Source organism: Rousettus aegyptiacus, unplaced genomic scaffold (assembly GCF_014176215.1).
Source record: "Rousettus aegyptiacus isolate mRouAeg1 unplaced genomic scaffold, mRouAeg1.p scaffold_m13_p_5, whole genome shotgun sequence".
Classification (NCBI taxonomy): Eukaryota; Metazoa; Chordata; class Mammalia; order Chiroptera; family Pteropodidae; genus Rousettus; species Rousettus aegyptiacus.
In genome coordinates this window covers 94,814,311-94,836,742 of record NW_023416308.1, presented here as the reverse complement: position 1 = coordinate 94,836,742, position 22,432 = coordinate 94,814,311, and the positions used below count along the sequence as shown (strand labels likewise).

Below are 22,432 nucleotides of genomic sequence, written 5' to 3'. Positions count from 1 at the left end.
AAAAAGTTAAGACTAAACTAGAAGGAATGCAAGGTCAAATAAGCATAATAGATAATGCCTTTGGATAAATAGAAGATATAAGGGAGAAAAATTTAAATGTCAGAAAAAGGAAGAGATAAGAAGGATTTGAGAGAAAGTAACGAATTCAGAGAATAGGCAAACATGATTTAATATATGCATATTTGACATCTTTGAAAGAAGAAACCCAAAGTAAAGAACAGCACAAATACTAAAAACTATAATTCAAAAAAAGAAATTCTTGAAATTAAAAAAAAATGAAACTGCATGCCAAAAGACCAAATGATATACTCCCTTTAAAATTGCCCCAGAGCAACCAATGAATTTCTGGTCTTAAAAAAAAATCTTTTAAGTGTCCAGGTAAAAAAATATCAAATTACTCAGAAGAAAGAGAAAATTAGATAACTAATAAAATTATAGTACATATTAAAGATGCTGTGAGCCAAGAATTTTATATTTAGCCAAGTTGATTTTCTAGTTATAAAAACCTTAAACTGCTGTCAACATGCAAGAATTCAGAGAATATTGTTCCCATGAGTCCTTCCTGAAGAATTTACAAGAGAATGGGCTTCAGACAACTAAAGTGAGTTAGTGATACATTGACACAGTACTGGTCCTGATTACTAAATTTGTACTTACTAGGAGTGTTTAATTGTAGGAGAGAAAAGAAACAGATACCAAAAGAAAAAAAAAAAAACAGAAAGAAAAGTTGGGAAACCAAACTGTGGTGCTAAGAGATACACACTAGGATTATTATGCTTTAAAACAGGAAAATGAGGTGATGAATACCATAAAATTCAGGAAAGCTATCACATTAGGGGAAGAAATAGAGGTTTAGATTGGTTGGGATATGTGAATGGGTTTTAGAGTGGCTGGCAATGTTTCATTTCTTGACTTGGATGGTGTTTAAAAGTGTTTGCTTTACAATAACAAGTCATCGAGCTATACTTTTATGTGAGTTTTCTGTATTTGTATTTTATTTTATCATGAGAAGTGTATTTTAAAAATTTATTTTAAAAGTTAATGATATTCCTAATAATAGAAATGGAGATGGATAATGATAGAAAGATAATAAATAACTACTTGTATAATATATAGAAAAATGTTATAGCAATTTGCTCCAAAGAAAGTCCCAAAGGCCTTTGTTATGAAAAACTTAGAATGCAAACCATTGCAAAGTAATAACAATAACAATAATTTCCACATTAAGCATATTTAGAGGTATTTTTTGGGTTGGAGATCTAATTGTGCTTAATTTATTTAATCTAAACAAGAATGGATTCTAGTTTAGATTATCGATGTGGAAGATTAAAATATACACTTTATCTTCTCATGACTATTTGATTCTTTGTCAATTATCATTTTCCCTTTGCATAATAAACAGTTGGCTATAATTGAACTTAATAGGGGAGAAGGGAATTAATATTCTGGTGCTGTCATTCGGATTTAGTTTAAGAAATTTCTATATGATCTCACTAAATTATTCCCTAGCATTTGAACTATAAATATGAGTAGAAGCCACATTTGACAGTCAAGATTATTATGGCATTAGGGTCTATAGAAGGAATGTTAGATAATAACAAATTGTTACAGTATCATCATGTAAAGGAAAGACTGCTGACTACTGAGTCAAGTAAACCTGGGTTTGCAGACTGATTGTTCTGCCTCAGCTTTCTTATCTTTAAAATGGAGATAATTATTCTTACCAGGATTGTGAAGATTCTGGATAATGATGGTAAAACACTGAGCTCAATGCTAAGCACATAAAAGGTGCTTAATAAAAAAATTATTTTTCCCATCCCAATAACAGCTGCCTGTCCTGACTGCACAGAGTATAACCAAGGAGTCATTGGGGTTTAAAGGGCTTGTAGAGAAGCACCTGCCTTATTAGGGTATCTCATAAATTTCTTCAAATGATTTCTAGAGGAGCATGAGACACAGAAGTTATTTTTCCTTTCATTCATGAGATGACCTCATACTCAAGTGGTTTTGCTGGCAGCAACTTTAATTACTATGAAACCTAATATTACAAAGGGAACCCCAGGGACCAGCTCTTGGCTGATAACATAAGCTGGGTTCACAATGGCCGAAAACGCGTAGCTTGTTACTCTGCTTTAGGAAACCCTATGACTCCTAAGAAAACACATTTTAAAGGTCCCTGCCCCAACTCAAACACTATGGTTAGTAGTAAATCTTAAAACAACTCATTAAGAAATCCCAGTGTGAATTTCTTACAAAGTAGGATGGAATTACAACTAAATTTAGAACTCAGACACATTTTCTTTGCTTTCTTCCCAAGTCTGAATTGCTTTTAGTTTTTTTTTTTTTCATAGCTCAGAAGCCATTTTTATTCACGATGGGCTGTGTGGTTTTCTTAAGCAAATTCTTGGCTAGAACTTCAGCAAAATGTGTAAACTTGTCTTTTCTTTCACTGTTCAGCTCCCACACTTCACAAACATTTTCTGGTAATACATATATCAGGCAAATAGCTATTTCAAAGTCATATTTGGAGGCAGTGCTAATGGTAGTAGCAATTTCTAAGGGGCCAAATGCCAAGGAATAATAATATATTTCACTCATACACCCTCAATCTCTAATATGACCTAATGTGTGAAATGCTGCTGGGCTGGCTTATAGAAATGCTAGCAGAAATCCAGTGAATGCTAAAAGAGAGGTATACTTATACTCATTAAAGCCATTTCAATTTTGTTAACTCTTTTATTTTTTTAATTATGTTTATTGGGGCAATTTTGTTAACTCTTAACTGGACTGTATGGTGTATTTGACAAACAGCCCACTATTTTCTGTTTGACATTATTTTACTCATCCAGTGAAGTCTGAATGCAAGGCACTCATTCATGCAGATACAAAGCCAGACAGTAGTGGTAGCCTTTTACATTTTTCCAGCAATGTTTTTATCCAAAGGCCTCAAAGGGCATGACAGGTATTAAAAGAGTCCTATAGAAAGAGGGGTAAGTTTTCAGTTAAGGAGAATCATAGAGCTCTGGGAAATTACTTGAAAGGTTAGGTCAACTTCGCCCTTACAAATATCCAGCAGTGAAGCTGTTCTTATATCCTGTTTCCCTATTGGTTCTACGGGCAGCTCTCCGAGTAATACTGCAATCAATACAGATGCTCTGGGGCATTGGGTCCTCAATTCTTTCCTAGACTTTCTGGAACTAACTGTTTCACAGCATTTATTTACATTTTCCACTACAATTTGTGGTCTTATAAGTTTTATTCAGCAGTTATACAGTTACCATGCTTGTCTCAAGATAAAATTTAACTATGACTAAGTTTCTTTTCTTTGACCTTTTTTTTCACTGTCTCTCACCATTTTTATCTGTAATATTAGTGTTTCAGAAAACATTTTTTTTTCATTTTTACCTCATTATCCTCATTAGTCTAATCATTGCTACATGTATTAATGCAGCTTGCTTGGGCCAGCAAATAAAACATTCATGGAAAGAAGAAAATCTTAACTTCCGGCAGTCCTGTTTGGAAAGAAGGCAGTCTTGCTGAAAGCTGAAATTTGTAATCTATTCTGATTCACTTTCTGATGAAGAAAGGTGACTCAGAATTGCTGATGAGGTTAATTTTCTAACTGAAGACTGGTAAACGTTAACAATGACAAAATGGAAGTCCCCATTATCTTAGCACACATTCCCCTTCATTAAAATTTCCTGTGTGCGAGGCACTGAGCTCATGCTAAAGGTGTCATCCTGATTAGGCCATTATTTTTGCCTACAAGTAGCTCAGTACACAGGGGCAATGACAATGAGATAGGCGTGCCTTATTTTCAAAGATTATTCTGACTGGTAGTCACAAGCTGTATAACTAGTTAATACACAGTACTGGTGGTAAACACGTCTTTAAAAAAATGACATGGAATCATCCTTACCTCTCTGTGTCACACCTACATAAGCACCCACATACATGAGCTTACACAAAAAATGACACCCAGTTTATGTAGTTGTCCAACTAATCATAAAAAGAATTTTGAGTATATGATTTTGCTCTTTTAGGGAAGAGCATCTGAACCTCTTAATGTTATTGCCTCATCAGAGTTATGCTTTTAAAAGACCAGCACCAGCACGTGTTCCTATGATCTATCAAATAGTAGTGGTATCTTACAACAAATTGTTCATTTTCTTTCCTGCATGCATTACCACTAAAAGTAGCATCTTCATAAAATTATAAATTGCTTTACTAGATGTTACTTATATATGTGGGAGAGAAGAGAATTTCCACTTCTTTTTCCTGATGGGCAGTTCAGAATGCAAAACTGGCTCCCTTGGTAAGACTAAAATACTTGGTTTTATTATAATGCCCTAGGCTTAGGGATGAGATGCTTGTGGGGAATCCTGCAGAGCAGAGGCTGTAAGGGGGATTCTTTTTCCTAGAGCTTCAGAGGCTGCTAGATAGAGGGAGGATGTTGCAGGAGTGGTGGTTGGAAGGATGGAGGTCAAAGATTAATAGGTCAAATGAAAGGAAAGAAAGGCTGAAAAAAAGGCAAAAAATGAAAAAAAAAAAAAGGAGACCTGGGGCAGATTGTCTGTGGGCAGAATAAAGACCTGGAGAGGGAAAAACAAGGGCGATTCATCTGGAGGAAAGAAGATGTTAAGAAGGAAGGGAGGGAAGCAATCTGAGCAAAAAACTGAGAAAGGGCCTTTGGTCAGCTCTCTTTGGTGGGATGGCTAGAATGGGGAAGCATGGCATAAGATAAAAACTAGCTTCCAAATTGGATTAGCTTAGGACGGGGAGAGGGGTTGTATGGCATTATGGAGGTTTAAATAAACATTCATTAATGCTGCACCTGTTTACACAATGATAGCTCGTATAAACTTTGAGGATTCTGGCTTAATTTTCTCTACTGGCCATATTGTTAGCTGGATATTGCCCCACCTTGACCATCTTTTGCAGCATGCTGGGAGAGCATCACCTTTCAGTTGCGCACTACCTTGAACTACTGTTGGCATGCACTGACTGTCATGTTTCCTCATTCGTAATGTCAAAAGTCCAGGGTTACTTTTCAGTCTGTTCCTGGTTTTATGGAATTTTTATTAGTCTAGATTACTTATATGAAATCAACTCAAGTATTTATATTTATTCATATACAGCAATCACCAAACATAGTTTTCCATAAAGTGGAAACCCAAATCTAGTTCAGAATAAGACGCTTAGCACAGTGCCTTGCACATAATATTATTCAAGAAACAGTTATCGCATAGATGAGTAAACAATATTACCACTGATAAAGACATTCTGTTTGATTGGCTGTGACTATACTTTTCAATTTACTCCGTGGGAGTAAAACATTCTAATATGGTGTAATCACTGAAGATGACAGTATATAGATTAATTATAGTTTACAATGACTATTTTCCATTATATTAAATTATGTCATAAAGGTCAGATAATTTCTTCAATAAAAAATGATCCACAAAGCTATTTTTTATTGAATTTTGGGGAGTGTCAGGGCCGTGGGATGAGGCATTTGGCCCTACTCTGTAAAAGCTACATTGTCCCAGATCGAAGGTTTCAATCCTTTTAAAGAAGTTATCATTTTACACATAGCTCCACAAATAAATGTATTTGATAACACTGATAACACAAGTTTATTTTTTTTACCAACTCTTATTCATTTCTCCCAGGAATGCTTTCATCATAAAGGCAGAGGTTACTGTGTATTTCACACAGTTGTACAAAAAAAAAAAATATCATCTAAATGATGCACTGACAAAAGAATGACAAGCATCTAGGAAAATGCAGATGTGTAAAATTATACTTCTGTCCTCAAAGCTATTACCATTTTTGATTTAGTAGTTGAATATAATTTTGTAATTATGAAATGCTCTAATAATTATTGCATTCATCTGCTGCTTTAAAACATCTAGGTAATCATTTATTCATTAAACATTTATTCTTTGCCTACTATATACTGAGACAGCACAAAATGCTGAAATGTTTCTTTTATCCAACAACTTAATAATTGAGATGACAGCCCCAAACCAAAAATAGGTATTATATTTCTCATTTTAGACCCATGCAATTCAAATTCTCCAAATATAACCCTATTTATATGGCAAAGTTTTAGGTGGGTATTAGGTCACAGGGGAGACATGTGTAAAGTAACACCATGCTGTTATTGTTTTTGGCATGTGAGCCAGAGCGGACATTAGGCACCTTGAAAAATCTACATGGAAAGGAAAATTTATCTTTAATTCTACTCACTTTCCTTTCTTTATCCCTCTTCTGATTTTGGCAGTCCCTCTTCTCCATTGTTTATTTCCCTCATTTATTCATTCCATTTACTGACTCAGCAATCAATTGTTTTTCAAATAAGAGTAAAACACTTTGCCAGTGGTGAAACAAAAATATGAAAGAAAGGAACCCTGATTGAGGCAGTTACTCATTTTGTTGTGAAGATTAGTCATGTCCAGGCATTAGCAGAGTACAAAGAAGAACATTATAAATGCCATTTAATGTATTTAATTGTAAGAGCTCACAGGACGTAATATACCCAAGTTCTGTGCCAATTGAGATCTGCCTTCTCTTGAAGTACCCTTTCTTCTCAACCAGAAGTTTGTAACTGCTGCTTCACATGAAAATCATCTGCGGAGTTTTAAAAAGTCTTGATAGTTGGGCCAAATCCAAGTCCCATTAAAAAAAATCTTTGGAGAATGGACCCAGATATTAATACTTTTTAAATGGGCTATTCCCATGTGCTGCCTAGGTTGAGAGCCATTGTTCTAAATATCCCCTTTTCTTTTAAATCTCATGTTACCCAAACTTTAATGTTCCTTTCACACATTACCATGGAAAGAAGTAGAAAAAAAATAACTTTAGGGACAATATTCAGTTTTTTCATTTTCTTAACAACAACAGAAAGCCCCACAAATAAGCAAATGAACAAGTACAAAGCAACAACACCAACAAAACTGTTCTATCAGATAGAAAGTTAAAAACTACCCCCCCCCCCCAAAAAAAAGGAGAGATCCTGATAATCAGTGGTGGGAGTATCAAGCAAAGCATTTCTTGGCCTGTGGTATAGTTTGAGAGATTTGGGAAAGAAATGTGATCATTTGCAGAAGGTGAGATTGGGTAGGTTAAAACTATCTGGTTAGATACAGAGGTCTTGGACAAAGGAAATGGAATAGTAGTAGGAGGTCTGATTTATTTTCACAACAAACCTTAGTATTTATTCCAATAAATTTCACAATATTAGATCAGTGGCCAAATTATTTTTTTTAGGAGGATTTGTAATAACAAAACGTAAACAAAACAAAACAAAACACAAGGACTCAGAATCTGACCCTTAATATGATGGGGTGTGTGTGCGTGGGAGTTAGAGAAATACAACAAAGAGCCCCCAGTTTGGCTCCTGTTACAAAATTGTGAAATGTGTTGGCATAGATACAAAAAGTCTACTGAGTAAAACAACATAGAAGAGATTTATTTTGAAGAGTTCTGTTTATATCCAGTGCCTAAAAACATCTTTTCCTTGTTCTTCCTTCATATTATTGATAATGAGGTGGATTAGAAAGTCTAGGGATAGAACAGACCCACTTCCCAACTCTGTTTCCTTTCTAACTACCTGTAAGAACTTGGGTTATAGTTTAATTCACTGGGCTTCAGATTCTTTATCAGTGAACTGGGGATAATATCTGTTTCAGAAAGTTGTGGAAAGTAAATAAAAAACAAAGAATTAAGTTGAAGCTCTTAGTAATTTCAAGACTTTCCTCCTCTTTCATTTGCTTATTGTTACCGCTATAACCTCTAAGGCCATTCAAGTTCTTGCAGATGTAGGGAAGGTACAAATTTTATATGATACAAATATACTAATGGTAAAAGTAAGTTCTCGGGGTGGAAGAGGGGGCTGGATCATCCAAGTCTACACATGGTAGAGTCTTCTGCCATGAATAAACTTGCTCAAATCATTGGGGGTAAGTGGTTGAATATTTTCGATACTCTGTTTACTGATGGGTGAAGTCTTATTATAGATTAAGGGTGGCGAACTCGAAGGCTAGCAAGGCCCTTGCAGGTCTGATATTGGGGAAGGACTTTGGTAAACTGGAGAGTGAACATATGCTCTCTTCAAAGGGCAGTCTCTATTTACATCCAGCTGGTTGTTGGCATTCAGGCATTCAGGCTCAGTTCCTGACAGATTCGATTTTTCAAGAAAGTCGGGTCCATATTTAATGTAAAATCTTCCAGTTTTTAAGTACTGATGACTAATTTCATTCTTTTTCAACATTAACTGGGCCAAACAAAACACATCTGAATAGTCAGTGTGCTACCAGTTAGCAATCTTGGGATTTTGAAAGTTCTCTTTACTTGAAATGTCTTCTACGCTATGAGCCCCAGAATAGTTGTTTCCAACTCATATGACAGTCTCACTCTACAGATTAGAAATACTCATACCCCTACTTCCAGATGAGTGTTTCCTGTTGTTAGTGTTTCAATACCCATAATTAGTTTTACCTCCCAGGCAATTCTTATGGAAACAGCCTCTTGTTCCAAAGTTAAAATCAATTATATTTCCTGTTACTTGCTTAAGTGCCTAGACTTAATTTTCTGCATGTTAATTTTATTTTGTTATTATTATTTTTCTAACACATCTAGTGGCTGGTTTCAATTCCCCAGGGCCCAATTTTATTTTGTGCCAGTTCTAGGGAGGTAAAAGTTTAATCAACTTTAACAATTGTAAAGCTGAGTATTTTATAAATATCTTGGAAGAACACAGTCTTCCATCTCACCTGTTATGGACTGAATTATGTCCCTCCAAAATTCCTATGGTGAGGCATTAACCTCCAATGTGACTATATTGGGAGATAGGACCTTATAAGAAGCTAATTAAGGTTAAATTAAGTCACAAGCTTGGAGCCTGTAGGGCTGGTATCCCTATAAGAGGAACAGATGCTAGGAGTGTGGGTACGCAGAGAAAGGCCATGTGAGGAGACATTGTGAATGTGGCCATCCGCAATCCAGGAAGAGACCTCTTGCCAGAAACCAACCCTGCTGGCACCTTGATCTAGGACTTTCTGGCCTTTAGAACAATGGGAAAATAAATTTCTGTTGTTTAAGCTACCCAATCTATGGTATTCTGTTGTGACTGCCCTATCAAAATAATATATCACCTACAACTAGCCTTATATCTTTGGTATCTAATGTCTTTGAGTTTTTAGGCTTCTTAAACATTCTTAAACAAGTCATTCTCAGAGAAATCCCACTTTTAGACTCATTCTTCTTATCTGATTTCCTGCTCAAGATATTATAGAAATTTCTGTATCTCCAACTAAAAGAGTCCCCATTGTGAGAAATATGTCAAACTTTATATATAATAGCAGAATATAAACTATTAGTGACTCACCCATAAAATGTGAGATAAAGGAAACCAATTCTTTTCCCAAGTTTTAAAACTTCTCCTCGTTTGTCAGATGCTCCTGTGAGTCTCACTATGCCTACTTTTTTGAGGCTAGAGAGCCACTTGTATGCATGCTCATCATTTCTTAAGACGTCTTCAAAATCCAAAGTAGGTAGCTGGAGCTCAGAGCCCCAGTACTGACATTCTGTAAATTAAAAAAATAATGAAGAAATTAGATGGGATTATATTATTTTTACACACTATGATGACATCGGAGAAGAGACTGGTGTTGGCCTTTGATTTATCATGGAATTTACTAAATTTTAATCATAGTGCAAATCCCCAAGTTACCAAATTTCCTTCCCTGGAGCCACGCTAGTCTACTTACTACGCCTCCTACTTACAAGTGTGCCTAACCCATGATGGATATTTATTATACCACATTTATTGAGAGAATGTAGTTAAGTTTATGGATGACCCTTGATCTGTATTCCCTTAGGGACTCTGCCTGGACACTGCTTAGAAATAACCCTGAGACACTGTGTGTTTTAATGGCCAAATTGTATTGTTCAAATCCAAGTAGATGAGAGAATCAGAAGGTTAGACTGGAACATCATATGCCTATTCCTGGAGATAGGGGGAGTATTTGCCATTATAGGTACAGTTCCTTCTTTCTCTTATTTCAGCTAAAAAAAAAAAAAGCTTTCTATGGAGTCAAACTGATCTTTGGAATCAGCAAAAGCTTGCCATGGGGAAGAAAATATGAAAAGTGTAGCCCTGGGATGTGTAGACTCCTTCATGACGATGCCACATGAAATAAAGTCAAATGCCTTCCTTAGCTCTCTGGCTCTTTATGATTAAATGCTCATGAAAATGTTTACTTGCAAAAACCTAAAGGAAAACAAATGTAAAATAATTTTCTTGCAAACTAGGCTCTCTCAAAGGAGGTGGAACACAGGAAATGTAATTTTGCCAAGGAAAATAACTCAGATATTGACAACTACATTCAGGAAAGACCTAACTCTAGCTTATCCATCTAATTTCTTTTCTTTTCTTTTCTTTCTTTCTTTCTTTCTTTCTTTCTTTCTTTCTTTCTTTCTTTCTTTCTTTCTTTCTTTCTTTCTTTCTTTCTTTTATCTTTCTTTCTTTCTTTCTTTCTTTCTTTCTTTCTTTCTTTCTTTTTTCTTTTTTCTTTCTTTCTTTTTTTTTTTTTTTTTAGGAAAGAACTGGCCTTTGGGAGGTAAATCTTCCTAAAAAGTGACAGAAGGAGAATTTATGATCTCAATATCATCTGAGCAATGCCTTACTGTTCTAACTGGGAAATATATGTCATGTTACAGAAAACCTTTACTATCCCCCACCTTCCCTTTTAAGAGTGAGGAATGGGTCAGTGTTGCCTTGCAGAAGTTGTAGACTGGAAATCATTTTCTCTGTTGTTAATGTGGCTGTTTTTTTTGCAGAAACAGGGATTTCTTAGGAGTCAGATAGTAGCTTTAGTAGTGAAAAGATATATGCAGGTATAGAAAGCCACTTCCCACCTTTCTACCAGATAGTTGCATAAGGGCATTTGCAGAGTAGGTGTGCATGTGTGGAAAGACCTAATCAGACTATAAATGCATATGTTGCCAAAGTTTCTGGGTTATTAAGCATAACAGCTTGCATAATGGGGCGGAACCTCTGGGGCCTAATTTGCAAACTATAAATTAGGCCTCCCTTGTGGCTGCATTAATTCTTTTGAACTAATATTAATATTCTTTAGTACTGAATATATTACACAGGCCCAAGTTACTTATTGCATCTTCTCAAGAATTTGATCTTATATCCAGTTACTGGTTCCTAATTTCTCATTTTAACTCCTTCTCTTTCAGTCTAATGAAGAGATATCAGATCTTATCTTTTATCTAATGATCCTTTTAGGGTGCCAGCTACTCTTTTATATGCATAAAGTTTCCCAGATCTGTCCCTCATACCTCAACAATTTCTTCTAAAACCAAACAAGGTTGGTTTTATATGAAAGAGCCTCTTCTCAAAAAGACAATCTATTGGGCTCTGTTTTGAATGTTGGTTTATATGATCACTTGCTTTGCCATCCCATTTGCTCTTTGCATTTAAAGTTTCTAGATTGTAATATCTGATGCCAATAGAAAAGTTCTGCAAAAACAAGGTGACGAATGTCGTAAATATTACTTTTTTGGCTGCCTAATTAGAAAAGTCATTTGGCTAGAGGTTGGAAGAAAAATTCCCTGGGAAAAACATCAGTATTAAGGATATAAATAACAAATCACCATCTCCTCTTTCCAAAGCTTACCTTAGGTAGACTATATCTAGAAACTTAAAAATATTTAAAACAGCGTTAAGCTTATTGACCCCAAGTGAAAATTATAGTTCCGTAGAGTATTAAAGGTAGATGTGATGTTAGAGACTCATCTGGCATTTTCACATTGGCCTTATGACTTCCCATTGCCATTAGTTCTCACTATTGAGCAAAAAGATTGTCTAAACCACAGTTGAGGGTTCTTTTAGTTCTTGGACACTATGATGATCTGGTTAAAGGCAAGTTTTTCTATTTCTGTGTAGACTGCTAGATTAGTACTGTTTACATGGCCGTCGGCAGCAAATGTGCTGTCTTTATTACAAAAAGTTAAGTAATTGATGAACCTTTGTTGTAATATTTGGAAGAAAATCTTATGCCCTATTGAGAATAAACTAGCCCAGCCTAGAGAGTAAGTATGGTCTAAACTGCAGTATTGTCAAATAGAACTTCTGAGATGATGGAAATATTCTCTATCTGTACTCTTTAGTAGCATAGCTACTAGCAACAAATGGCTGTTGAAACTTGACATGCAACAAGTGAAACTGAGAATTAAATTTTTTACTTTATTTAATATCAAATAATTTAATTTAAATTTAAATAGCCACATTTGATGGTACTGTATGAGACATAAGACATGAATAAAGTATATGGAGGCAAAGAGACCTGGGTTTAAATCATTGTTTACCTCTTACCAGCTAGTTTTTTTGGTATCTTCTCTGAGCCTCTGTCTCTTAATTTATAAAATAGCTATAATTATATTTACCGTGCAGGTCTTTTGTTGATTGTGAGATTGTACAAGGAGCCTAGTACAGTGCGTGTCACATAATAGACTAATAATAACAGTAATATTAATAATAGCTAATATTTGCTGAGTACTTTTTAGGTGTCAGGAACAGTACTAGGTGTTTCTCATATATTATTTCATTTAATATCTACAAAAATGTAGGCAATAGATGCCTTAATTATTCCCATGTAATAGAGAAGGGAACAGAGAGCCAAGACATGTAGCTAATGATTTACAGAACTAGTTAGTCAAATCCAGGTGACTGATTCCAAAGTCTGTAATTTTAACAACTACTATAAAATAAACATTTGATGCCTTGAAATACTGTCATCATGTGTATTTTTACATCCTGTGTCTGAATGTCCATAGCTTATTCTGTTACTTATGAAAGAAATCTACTAGATAAAAAAGAAAGCAGGGCAAGCTACAATTAGGAAGACTTTGTCTGAACTTGTTCAAGCATGGGTGTTTAAAGATAAGCCTTGGCTTTTAGTCAGGATTTTAAATGCAGAAAAAACATTATGGGCAGGTTCCATTGCACAACACTACAACAAGTTTGCTATTCACCTTTTGTGAAATGAACCAAGGCTTAAAAATCAGCTAGGTTCTCTTCTTTAGTTTATGCCACTGTATTTCAGTGATCCATGCCAGTTTGGTTTTACTTAAGGCCATTATCACTTTCCAGAGAGTTTTGGAGACTGTGCAGTAAGGAAATATAATAAAGAGAGATTGAAAAAACATTTTTGCTAGATATAAATGTTTTTAAAACTTTGAGTTTGTATTTTGGATTCAAGAAGCATCTGCTTAGAGCACTGTATGTCTGTCTGTACACATCGATGGCATGTTTCAGTGAATTTTTGTTTCTACATGAGTCACTTTCCCTTTCTAGAATAGCACACACACACAACATGCCCTCGAACACACATGCATACACATGCAATACCTTTTTTAAAAAATACAAAATGAGTTAGATTCTTTTAATAAATATGTTACAGTTTACATGTGTAAAATTAATCATATTCACACAAAGATACTCCAGTATAAAACAAGGCTATCAATACCATAGACAGCATATTATGTACTATAAATAATTCAAATTTACTAGATTTTACTATCAGAGTGTGGTAGCAAAGATTTTTAAGTTCTGCAAAGTTTATACTTTTCCAATGATAGCTTGCATTTTGGTGTGCCCTGACAGAAGCTTTGCAGAAATTAGGATCCAAGAGCTATAGCTGATTGCAGAACATGAGTCACTCTGATCCTAGGTTATGCTAAGTGTGACTTTCAGAGAAAGTACTGTGACTAACCAGTTTCCAAATTTATCAAAACATCTCAAATATAAAATGCTCACATTTTCATGAGTAATAAACTACATTTTATTAAATCCACCAGTAAAGTAATTCTATGATACCTACACAGAAACCTTACCATTGAAAATGTAATTTAAAAATATTTTCCAGTCTTTTTCAACTGGAAAACATGACTACTGGGGACCCAAAAGAGAACACATATGACTAGAATAAATCATTTGTCAGACAAATACATGAAAAGCAAATTTAAATTTCACACTTGGTCTGAATACATAAACAGTATGGAATATGACGGGATATTTAAGGCATGAACCACTCTGTCTAATTTAACTTACAGCCCTCCTAATAAATACTTCCTTGAACATGTGCTTCACACATCATAAAGTTTAGGAACAGGCTACATGTTCACTTTCAAGGAACCATTTGTACAAGATTTCCTTTTCGGAGTTAAGCATCACATTCCTGGGTCCTAAATTGTATTTCAGAAAAGGAAAAGACCCAAAGAAGCTCTTTAGTTAAAGATTCATGAGTGCAGCATGCTCAGTTGCAATGTGTTATTTCAAGAGTTTAGGACCTTCTGTCCACCTGCACTGAATTGTGCTGTTGGCTCTGAAATAGCTAATCTGATGTTCCGGGGATCAGCCAGTCTCTTACTATCTTTTCCCACAAATATCTTATAGGAGTCTAGCCAAAACCAAACTCTGACCCCTAGTATAGGAAAGCACTTGAGTGAACATATGGCTTTTATTCTCTTATCTGCACTATTAGGATCCTGCCCTCTTTGGATGTTTTATTTATCATCTAGCGAATTCTTCATGCCTCTCAAGGTTCTGGTCACTTGTCCTTTCTTAAATTGAGATCTGACGCTGAGATGAGGATTTGTTTATTAAGGAGGTGTCCTGAGAGCACTAATAGGAGATGAGGAAGTCAGACAGGGAAGGTATTTTATAATGGATGGGTTACCGCTTTTGGCAATAGGGGCTCAACACTGCTGGATTTCATGGCAACACTGTAGAATACACTTCAGAGTTGTCCCACTGAGGGTCAAGGAAGCTGAGGTACACAGGCCACCCATGCCCACTTCTCACTGGCTGAGGGCTGCTCCTCTGGACATTCACTCATGGGTCTTTCTGGCTTTCCATGTGTGCTGGCCAAGCATACTCTCTCAGGCAGAGAAAGCCCTCCAGCAGAGTGGCAACCCTGCAACAAAATGTATGTATGGGAGGAACCTTTAATTATGGAGAGAGTGCTGAGGGGCTCCGGTGGGGCACCAACAGCCTCTACAATGCCCTCTTTCAGTATCTGCAAGAGTGGGTTAGATAGCTGTCTTCTCTGGTCCCACAGCAGGGGTACACACCACAGTCACAATGCTTGCCACAATATGATGCAATGATCTTTCACTTATTTCACAAATAATTGTTGAAAGCCTTGCTAAGCAAAAGAATAAAATAAATGTGATTGCTGCCCTTGTGAGGGAAACAGTGAATAAACTAGGAAGCAAAAAAAAAAAAAAAAAACCCACATAAAAGTAAACATTGTAGTAAGTGCTGTGGGGGTAACAGCTGCAGCATATAGACAATTATTGGCAGATGAATGTGGAACCTATTTAGACATGTCAGTTATGAAAGATCTAGCTGAAGAGATGATATTAAGTCAAATCCTGAGGGGCGAGAGAAGCCAGTCATGCAAAGGGCAGGGAGAAAGGTGTCCAGGTGGGAGGGACAGTAGGAAGATGGGGAATATCTTAGCTTTTTGGAAGAACTGAAACCCATTGAGGTGAAAATGGATGAAGCCACAGGGGTGTGTAGCAGATGATGCAGAAAAGTAAGTAAGGGTATGTCAAGTAGGACCTCATCTCTGCCTCTTCCACTAGACTCTAAGTTCCTTATAAACTATGGAGATCATATCATTTATCTTTAAGTTCCTTACCACTGTTGCCTCATTTTCTCCCTCCCTCTTGTATATATAGCCCAGGTTGGCACCCAGTAGCTTTTCAGAAAACCAAAATTTTGTGTATCTTGAATAAATTTTTGCTTATTTCTTAATGATGACAAGAGACTAGAAGCGACCCTTGAAAAATGAAATTGTATTTGAGCACACTTTAGTTTTTTAAAAGATGAAGGAAACAATAGGACCTTTTAAAAAAAATCATTAATTTAATCCATAACAATTAGAACAAGAACGTTATTTCATTCTGATAAAATTTTCCACTTTTGCATCCATTATACCAATACCATGGGCTATTTGTTTGTTTGTTTTTAAAGAATTTTCTTTAGGAAATATTCCTACAAAACTTGGAATGTCTTCTTTACAATGTACAAAAGATGATTCTAAACAAGTTTAAGTTGCTTGAAAGGAGAAAAGCACATTTTTGGGGGGAGCAGGGGGGACTATTAGGTATCTTGTATATTCTATATGCTCAGCCCTATGACAAGAGTGACAATCTAATTAAAGAAAATAAGAACACGTTAAACAATGAAGTGACACCAAATGGCAGTGTGTGAAAAATACTTGAAAAAAATGAAAGCTAACATTTATTGAGCACTTATGATTCCAGGCACACTACTAAGCACTCTATATGGAGTAATTAATGTAATCCTTACAACAACCCCATAACAGAGGTTCTATTATTGTTCTCATTTTATAGACGAGGAGATAGGCATGAGGATATTACTTTGCCCAACAGTATACAACTAATACATGCCAGAGCTGGGGTACCCACATAGACAATTTGACTCCAGATATTCAGGGGGAAAAAATGCTGTATGTTGAAGGACAACAAGTACCAAAAAAAAAAAATAGGAAAAAAATTATTATTCCAGATTTCCTGGAAGTTGGTAAGGCAAACAGAAGATTCAGTTTTATCATCCGTCCTTGTCGTGACTATCCCCTATGACATATATGAAAAGGTTATAGAACACCCTCTTGATCACTTTTAATTACACAGCATACATTTCCCTATGGAATGGCCCCTACTTTTTAAGAGGGTAATATCTTTACTCTCCAATTGCCTCCAACCAGGACAGTTTCAATTGTCACAAACTTATTCCTTATTGTGAGGCACAATCGACCTTTGTCACCTTTCTTTTAAGCCTTAATTCTGCACGCCAGAGTCACACAGAATATGGTAATCTTGGAGATGTGTACAAAGACAGCCAGTGTGCTAAGTTTTTCCTTCCAAGATTAAATGGCCTCTTTCTTCCCCGTATTTTTAATGTTTTACATCTCACAACTCCTGCTCTCCTTTGGATGACGTGTTCAAGTTTGCTGATGTCCCATGAAAGCACTGGTGTCTCGAATCGGACACAGCACTCCAAGTTGTTTGGCACATAACTGTATAGTGGACTCGCTACTATATTTTTATTCATACAGCCCAAATCTAATTAATCTTTTTTTTTTTTTGGCAATTTCAACTCTGTGGACTCATATTAACTTTTCAGTCACCAAAGCAGGTAAGAATTTCCTGTCAGCCAAGTGTTCTTTACCAAAGCTAGTTCATTGAGAATGTGCTAAGCACATACAGAGATGAGGATGCAGGTCCAACTTGATAAAATCTAAGTTAATAACTTAAGGTTTAAAGGTGACAGTTCTGGGGATTCAAATCTGAACTCTGATACTTCCCATCTACGTAACCTTCAGAGAGTGATACATTTTCTTAGTTCAATTTCTGGAAATTACAGGATGAAAACAACCTGTAGGGTGGTTGTAAAATTTAAATAAGATGATATTTATAAGGAGCTCACTGTAGTGTCCTTGATTAAATCTGCACTTGAACATGACTGGAGGATAATACACTGTGATGACTAATCTTATTGCATGCCCACCGATATCTAGTTAACTCTCATACTCCTCTACCTGACTGTTGCTCATGTTTTCTATCATCAAACCTCCCATTACACAATGCAGTTTCACAGGTGAAGAACTTTCTTGGCATGCTACACTCTTTCACTTTTTCTCCCAACAAATCTAACATTTTTTTTTTTGAAAAATATATATGCATCTATTGTTATATTACACTCTTGTATTTTAGTGTCACCATGAAATTACGTCTATTTCCTGGACTTCCTTTCCTATCAGTTTTTTTATGGCTTGGATCAGGGATAAATATAAATATATAGGATAGTATTCCTGGTAAAGGGCTTTGTTGGGATGTGAATTAGACCTTGCAGGATAAATAGGTGAAGTTTGGCCAGACAGAAAGAATGGAATAAGTGATCTCTGGGAAACAGGCAGAGCTTGGATAAAAGTAGGAATTCACATGCTTGTGGAGGGAGCACCAGACTGTGGGATGGTTGGAAAGCCCCAGTGAAGTCTTTGGACTTTATTTTGCCACAGCAAGATATAGCAAGGAGGAAGAGAGATGATGGTAGTCATCAAAAAAAATTACCCTACAGAGTTAGTTGTGAAAGCTGGGTGTGAACACAGAGGCAATGTTTTTCCAGTTGCCAGACATAGGATGATAAAAGTCTCCAACTAAACTGTTGGAAAGAGAGACAACCTATACAATCTCTTCCCCCTATAACCTGTTGAGTATCAATCGTCTCTGGGAAAAGAGACAATGTGCTTGGAAACTTGACAGCCAATGGAAGAAAGGAATTTCATTAATAAAAATTAGCATTTTTGGGGGGTGGGGGAAGTTGGTAAATGGATACCAATGGGTACTGCTCAAGAAGTTCAACAAGCCTGTCTCAGGATTGGTCTCTATAGTTGTTTACACTTGCCTTCAAGGAAACATGGTGAAAATTAAGTGAGTTAATATGTAAAGAGTGATATTGGCCTTCGGTCAACATTGCACTATCCCTGAATGTACATAGATACTATTTCTATTGTGTAGGTAAAGATTTGGAGGCATAGAAAGGTTAATATCACAGACATAGCAACACCTACAGTCAAAAGCACTCTTAACTTCAGTGATACACTGCTCTTTTGATTAAGAGTAAAGTTACAGATGGAGAAAAATACAAAATTTTGAGAAAAAGAATATAGTAAAGTTAGAGAATTCATTTAATAGAGCAGAGATTAAAAATTATTTATCTAATTTGTTCAACTAGAAAATAGGTAAATCGAAAAAATGAATAAATGGCAACAACAATTTTTTTAAGTCAATTCTTTTTCCTACAGGGATATACTTTTTTTTTAAAATAAAAAAATTAATTTTCTTTGCCATGGGCACATTTGAAAGTTTGGGAATGAAATTTAAAAGAAGAAACATAAGACCAATGAAGATATCTACTTCCCTAAACTAAAGTTGTATAGTTTTATGTTCTGCCATTTTGAAGAAGCAAAGTACAACCCAAAGTAAGAGATCATAGTTTTAAATCACTTGTCCTCTTTTTTTTTTTTTTGGTCTGACGAATCTCCTGATGTGTAGGCATTAAGCAAAAATGGTAGGCTAAATATATTACGTATGTGTAGGTTTGATAAAAATGAAGCCAGCATATAAAGTGATCCAATTTTACTTCTTGAAATTATCACACTTTGGAATTTTCTAAATTTATAAATTCTAAATTTGGAGTCCAAATGCCAATGTTATAAAACTCATTTTTGGTCTGCAAGAGAAACTAAGCCTAGTTCGTGAGAAAAGGAAGCTTTTCACTCATTAAAGAAAGCTCACTCTACTTTTACTCAGTTTGAGAAAAAGAAGAAAAAGAAAAGTAAATTTACATTAGTGTAACTACTGAAAATTTTTTCTCAGAGTAAAAATGTTAATATATTTTCCTTAATTTTTGATGTGGCAAGTATACTGAAAAAATTATGGAAAGGAAATGGACTGTAATAATTCTCCTTTAAAACAGATTTGCTTTAGATTCTCAAAAATACCCTTAAACTTTTTCAAGGCTTTCAAAGACACCTTTTTAAAAATATTAAAAAATTAAAAATACATTGCCAGAATTCTATTTATTTTAAAATTTTTATATGTATGTATTATTTTTTCAAATCGAGGTAAAATTAGTACATAACATATTAATTTCAGGTGTACAACATAATAATTTGATCTTTGTATACACTACCAAATGGTCACAACAATAAGTCTAGTTGCCATCTGTCACCACACAATTGACTCCTTCACTCATTTCAACCAACCCCCACCCTTTCTTCTCTGATAACCACCAATATATTCTCTGAATCTATGAATTTTATTTTGTTTGTTCATTTCTTTTTTTAAGATTCCATATATACATGAAATCATAAGGTATTTGCCTTTCTCTGTGTGACTTATTTCACTTAGCATAATACCCTCTAGGTTCATCCATGTTGTTGCAAATGGCAAGATTTCCTTCTTTTTTATAGCTACATAGTATTTCACATCTTCTTTATCCATTCATCTATCAGTGGATACAGGTTATTCTCATATCTTGGCTACTGTAAATAATGTTGCAATAAATATAGAAGTGCATATATCTTTTTGAATTAGTGTTTTTATTTTATCATGTCATAGTTCTATTTTTAGTTTTTTGAGGAAACTTCTTATTGTTTTATATAGTGGCTACACCAATTTACATTCTCACCAAAGGTGTATGAGGGTACCATTTTTATATCTCCTCTCCAAAATGTATTTGTCTTTTTTTATCATAGCCAGTCTAACAGATGTGAGATGATATTTCATTGTGGTTTTGATTTTTATTTCTCTGAACATCTTTTCATGTGCCCTTTGGGCACTTGTATGTCTTCTTTGGGAAAGTCTATTTAGCCCATTTTTAAATTAAGTGTTTTTTTTTATTATTGAGTTCTTTATATATTTTGGATATTAACCCTCTATTGAATATATGACTTGAAAATATTTTCTCCCATTCAGTAGGTTCGTTTTGGTGATGGTTTTCTTTGCTTTGCAGAAGCTTTTATAGTTTAATGTAGTCCCACTTATTTGTTTTTGCTATCGTTGCCTTTGCTTTTGCAGTCAGATCCAGAAATTTAACAAGACCAACATCAAAGAGCTTACCACCAGATTTCTTCTAGGAGTTTTATGGTTTTAGGTCATATATTCAAGTCTTTAATCTATTTTCAATTGATTTTTATGTATGGTGTAGGACGGTGGTCTAGTTTTATTTTCATGTAGTTGTCCAGTTTTTTCAACACCATTGACTGAAGAGACTATTTTTTCTCCATTGTATATTCTTGGCTTTGTCATAAATTAATTTACCACAGACACGTGGGTTTATTTTGGTTCTCTCTCTGTGTTTCATTGCTCTATGTGCCTGTTTTTATGTGCATACCATACTCTTTTGATTACTAGAGCTTTGTAGTGTAGTTTGAAATCTGGGAGCATGCTACTTCCAACTCTGTTCTTGTTTCTCAAGGCTGCTTTGCCTGGTTGGGGTTTTTTGTGGTTCCATATACCTTTTGGAATTATTTCTTCTAGTTCTGTGAAAAATGCCATTAGAATTTTGATAGGGATATCATTGAATCTATAGGTTGCTTTATGAATATGGACATTTTATCAATATTGATTTTTCCAGTTCATGTTCATGGAACATCTTTCCATTTATTTTTGGTTTCTTCAATTTCTTTCATTAGTGTCTTATAGTTTTCAGTGTACAGGTCTTTTACCTCTTTGGTAAAATTTATTCCTAAGCATTTTATTATTCTTTATCAAGTATAAATGGGATTGTTTTCTTAATTTCTCTTTCTGATAGTTTATTATTAGTGTATAGAAATGTGACAGATTTCTGTTTATTACTTTTGTATCCTGCGGTTTTACTGAATTCACTTATTAGTTCTAACAGTTTTTTGGTCGTCTTTAGGGTTTTTTATATATAATATTATATCATCTGCAAATAATGAAAGTTTACTTCTTTTCCAATTTGGATGTCTTTCACTTCTTTTATAAAGAATTTTTTTTGAATTATTACCTAATTGCTATGGTCAGGACTTCATTATTATGTTCAATAACAGTGGCAAGAGAAGGCATTCTTATCTGGTACCTGATCTTAGAGGGAGCTTTCAGCTTTTCACCATTGGGTATGATCTTAGCTGTAGCTTTGTCATATTTAGACTTTATTATGTTGAGGTATGTTCTTTCTATACCCACTTTGTTAAGTTTTTCTTTTTTTATATAAATTAATGTTGAATTTTGTCAAATGCTTTTTTTTTTACATCTTTTGAGATAACCACATTTCTGTCCTTCATTTTATTAATGTGATGTATCATGTTGATTAATTTGTAGATGTTGAACCATCCTTACACCCCTGGGACAAACCCCACTTGATCATGTTGAATTGTTGAATTTGGTTTGGTAACATTCATTGAGGATTCTTAAATCTAAGTTTATTAGAGTTATTGGGCTGTAATTTTGTGTGTGTGTGTGTGTGTTTGTGTGTGTGTGTGTGTGTGTGTGTGTGTGTGGTGTCCTTGTTTAGTCTTAGTATTGGAGTAACGCTGATTTTATAAAATGAGTTTGGGAGTGTTTCCACTCTCCGATATTTTAAAGTGTTCGTATAGGATAGTTATTACATCTTTGAATGTTTGGTAGAATTCATCACTGAAGCCATTTGGTCCTAGACTTTGTTGGAAGATTTTCGATTACTAATTCAACTTCCTTACTAGTAGTTGGTTTATTCAAATTTTTTATTTCTTCGTGATTCAATCTTAGAAGATCGTATGTTTCTATGAATTTGTTCATTTCTTCTACGTTGTCCAAT

At 34.9% G+C, this 22,432-nt stretch overlaps 1 protein-coding gene across 3 annotated transcripts in view; it reads right to left on the bottom strand.

The window, feature by feature from the left end:
* Positions 1-22,432, bottom strand: part of BBOX1 (gamma-butyrobetaine hydroxylase 1) — a 58,151-nt gene that overhangs the window by 16,104 nt on the left and 19,615 nt on the right. For all 3 annotated transcript variants that reach the window (XM_016147421.2, XM_016147420.2, XM_016147419.2), the window contains one exon: positions 9,392-9,590. In XM_016147421.2, the coding sequence (XP_016002907.1) occupies positions 9,392-9,590 (199 nt within the window). The remainder of the gene's footprint in view (positions 1-9,391; positions 9,591-22,432) is intronic.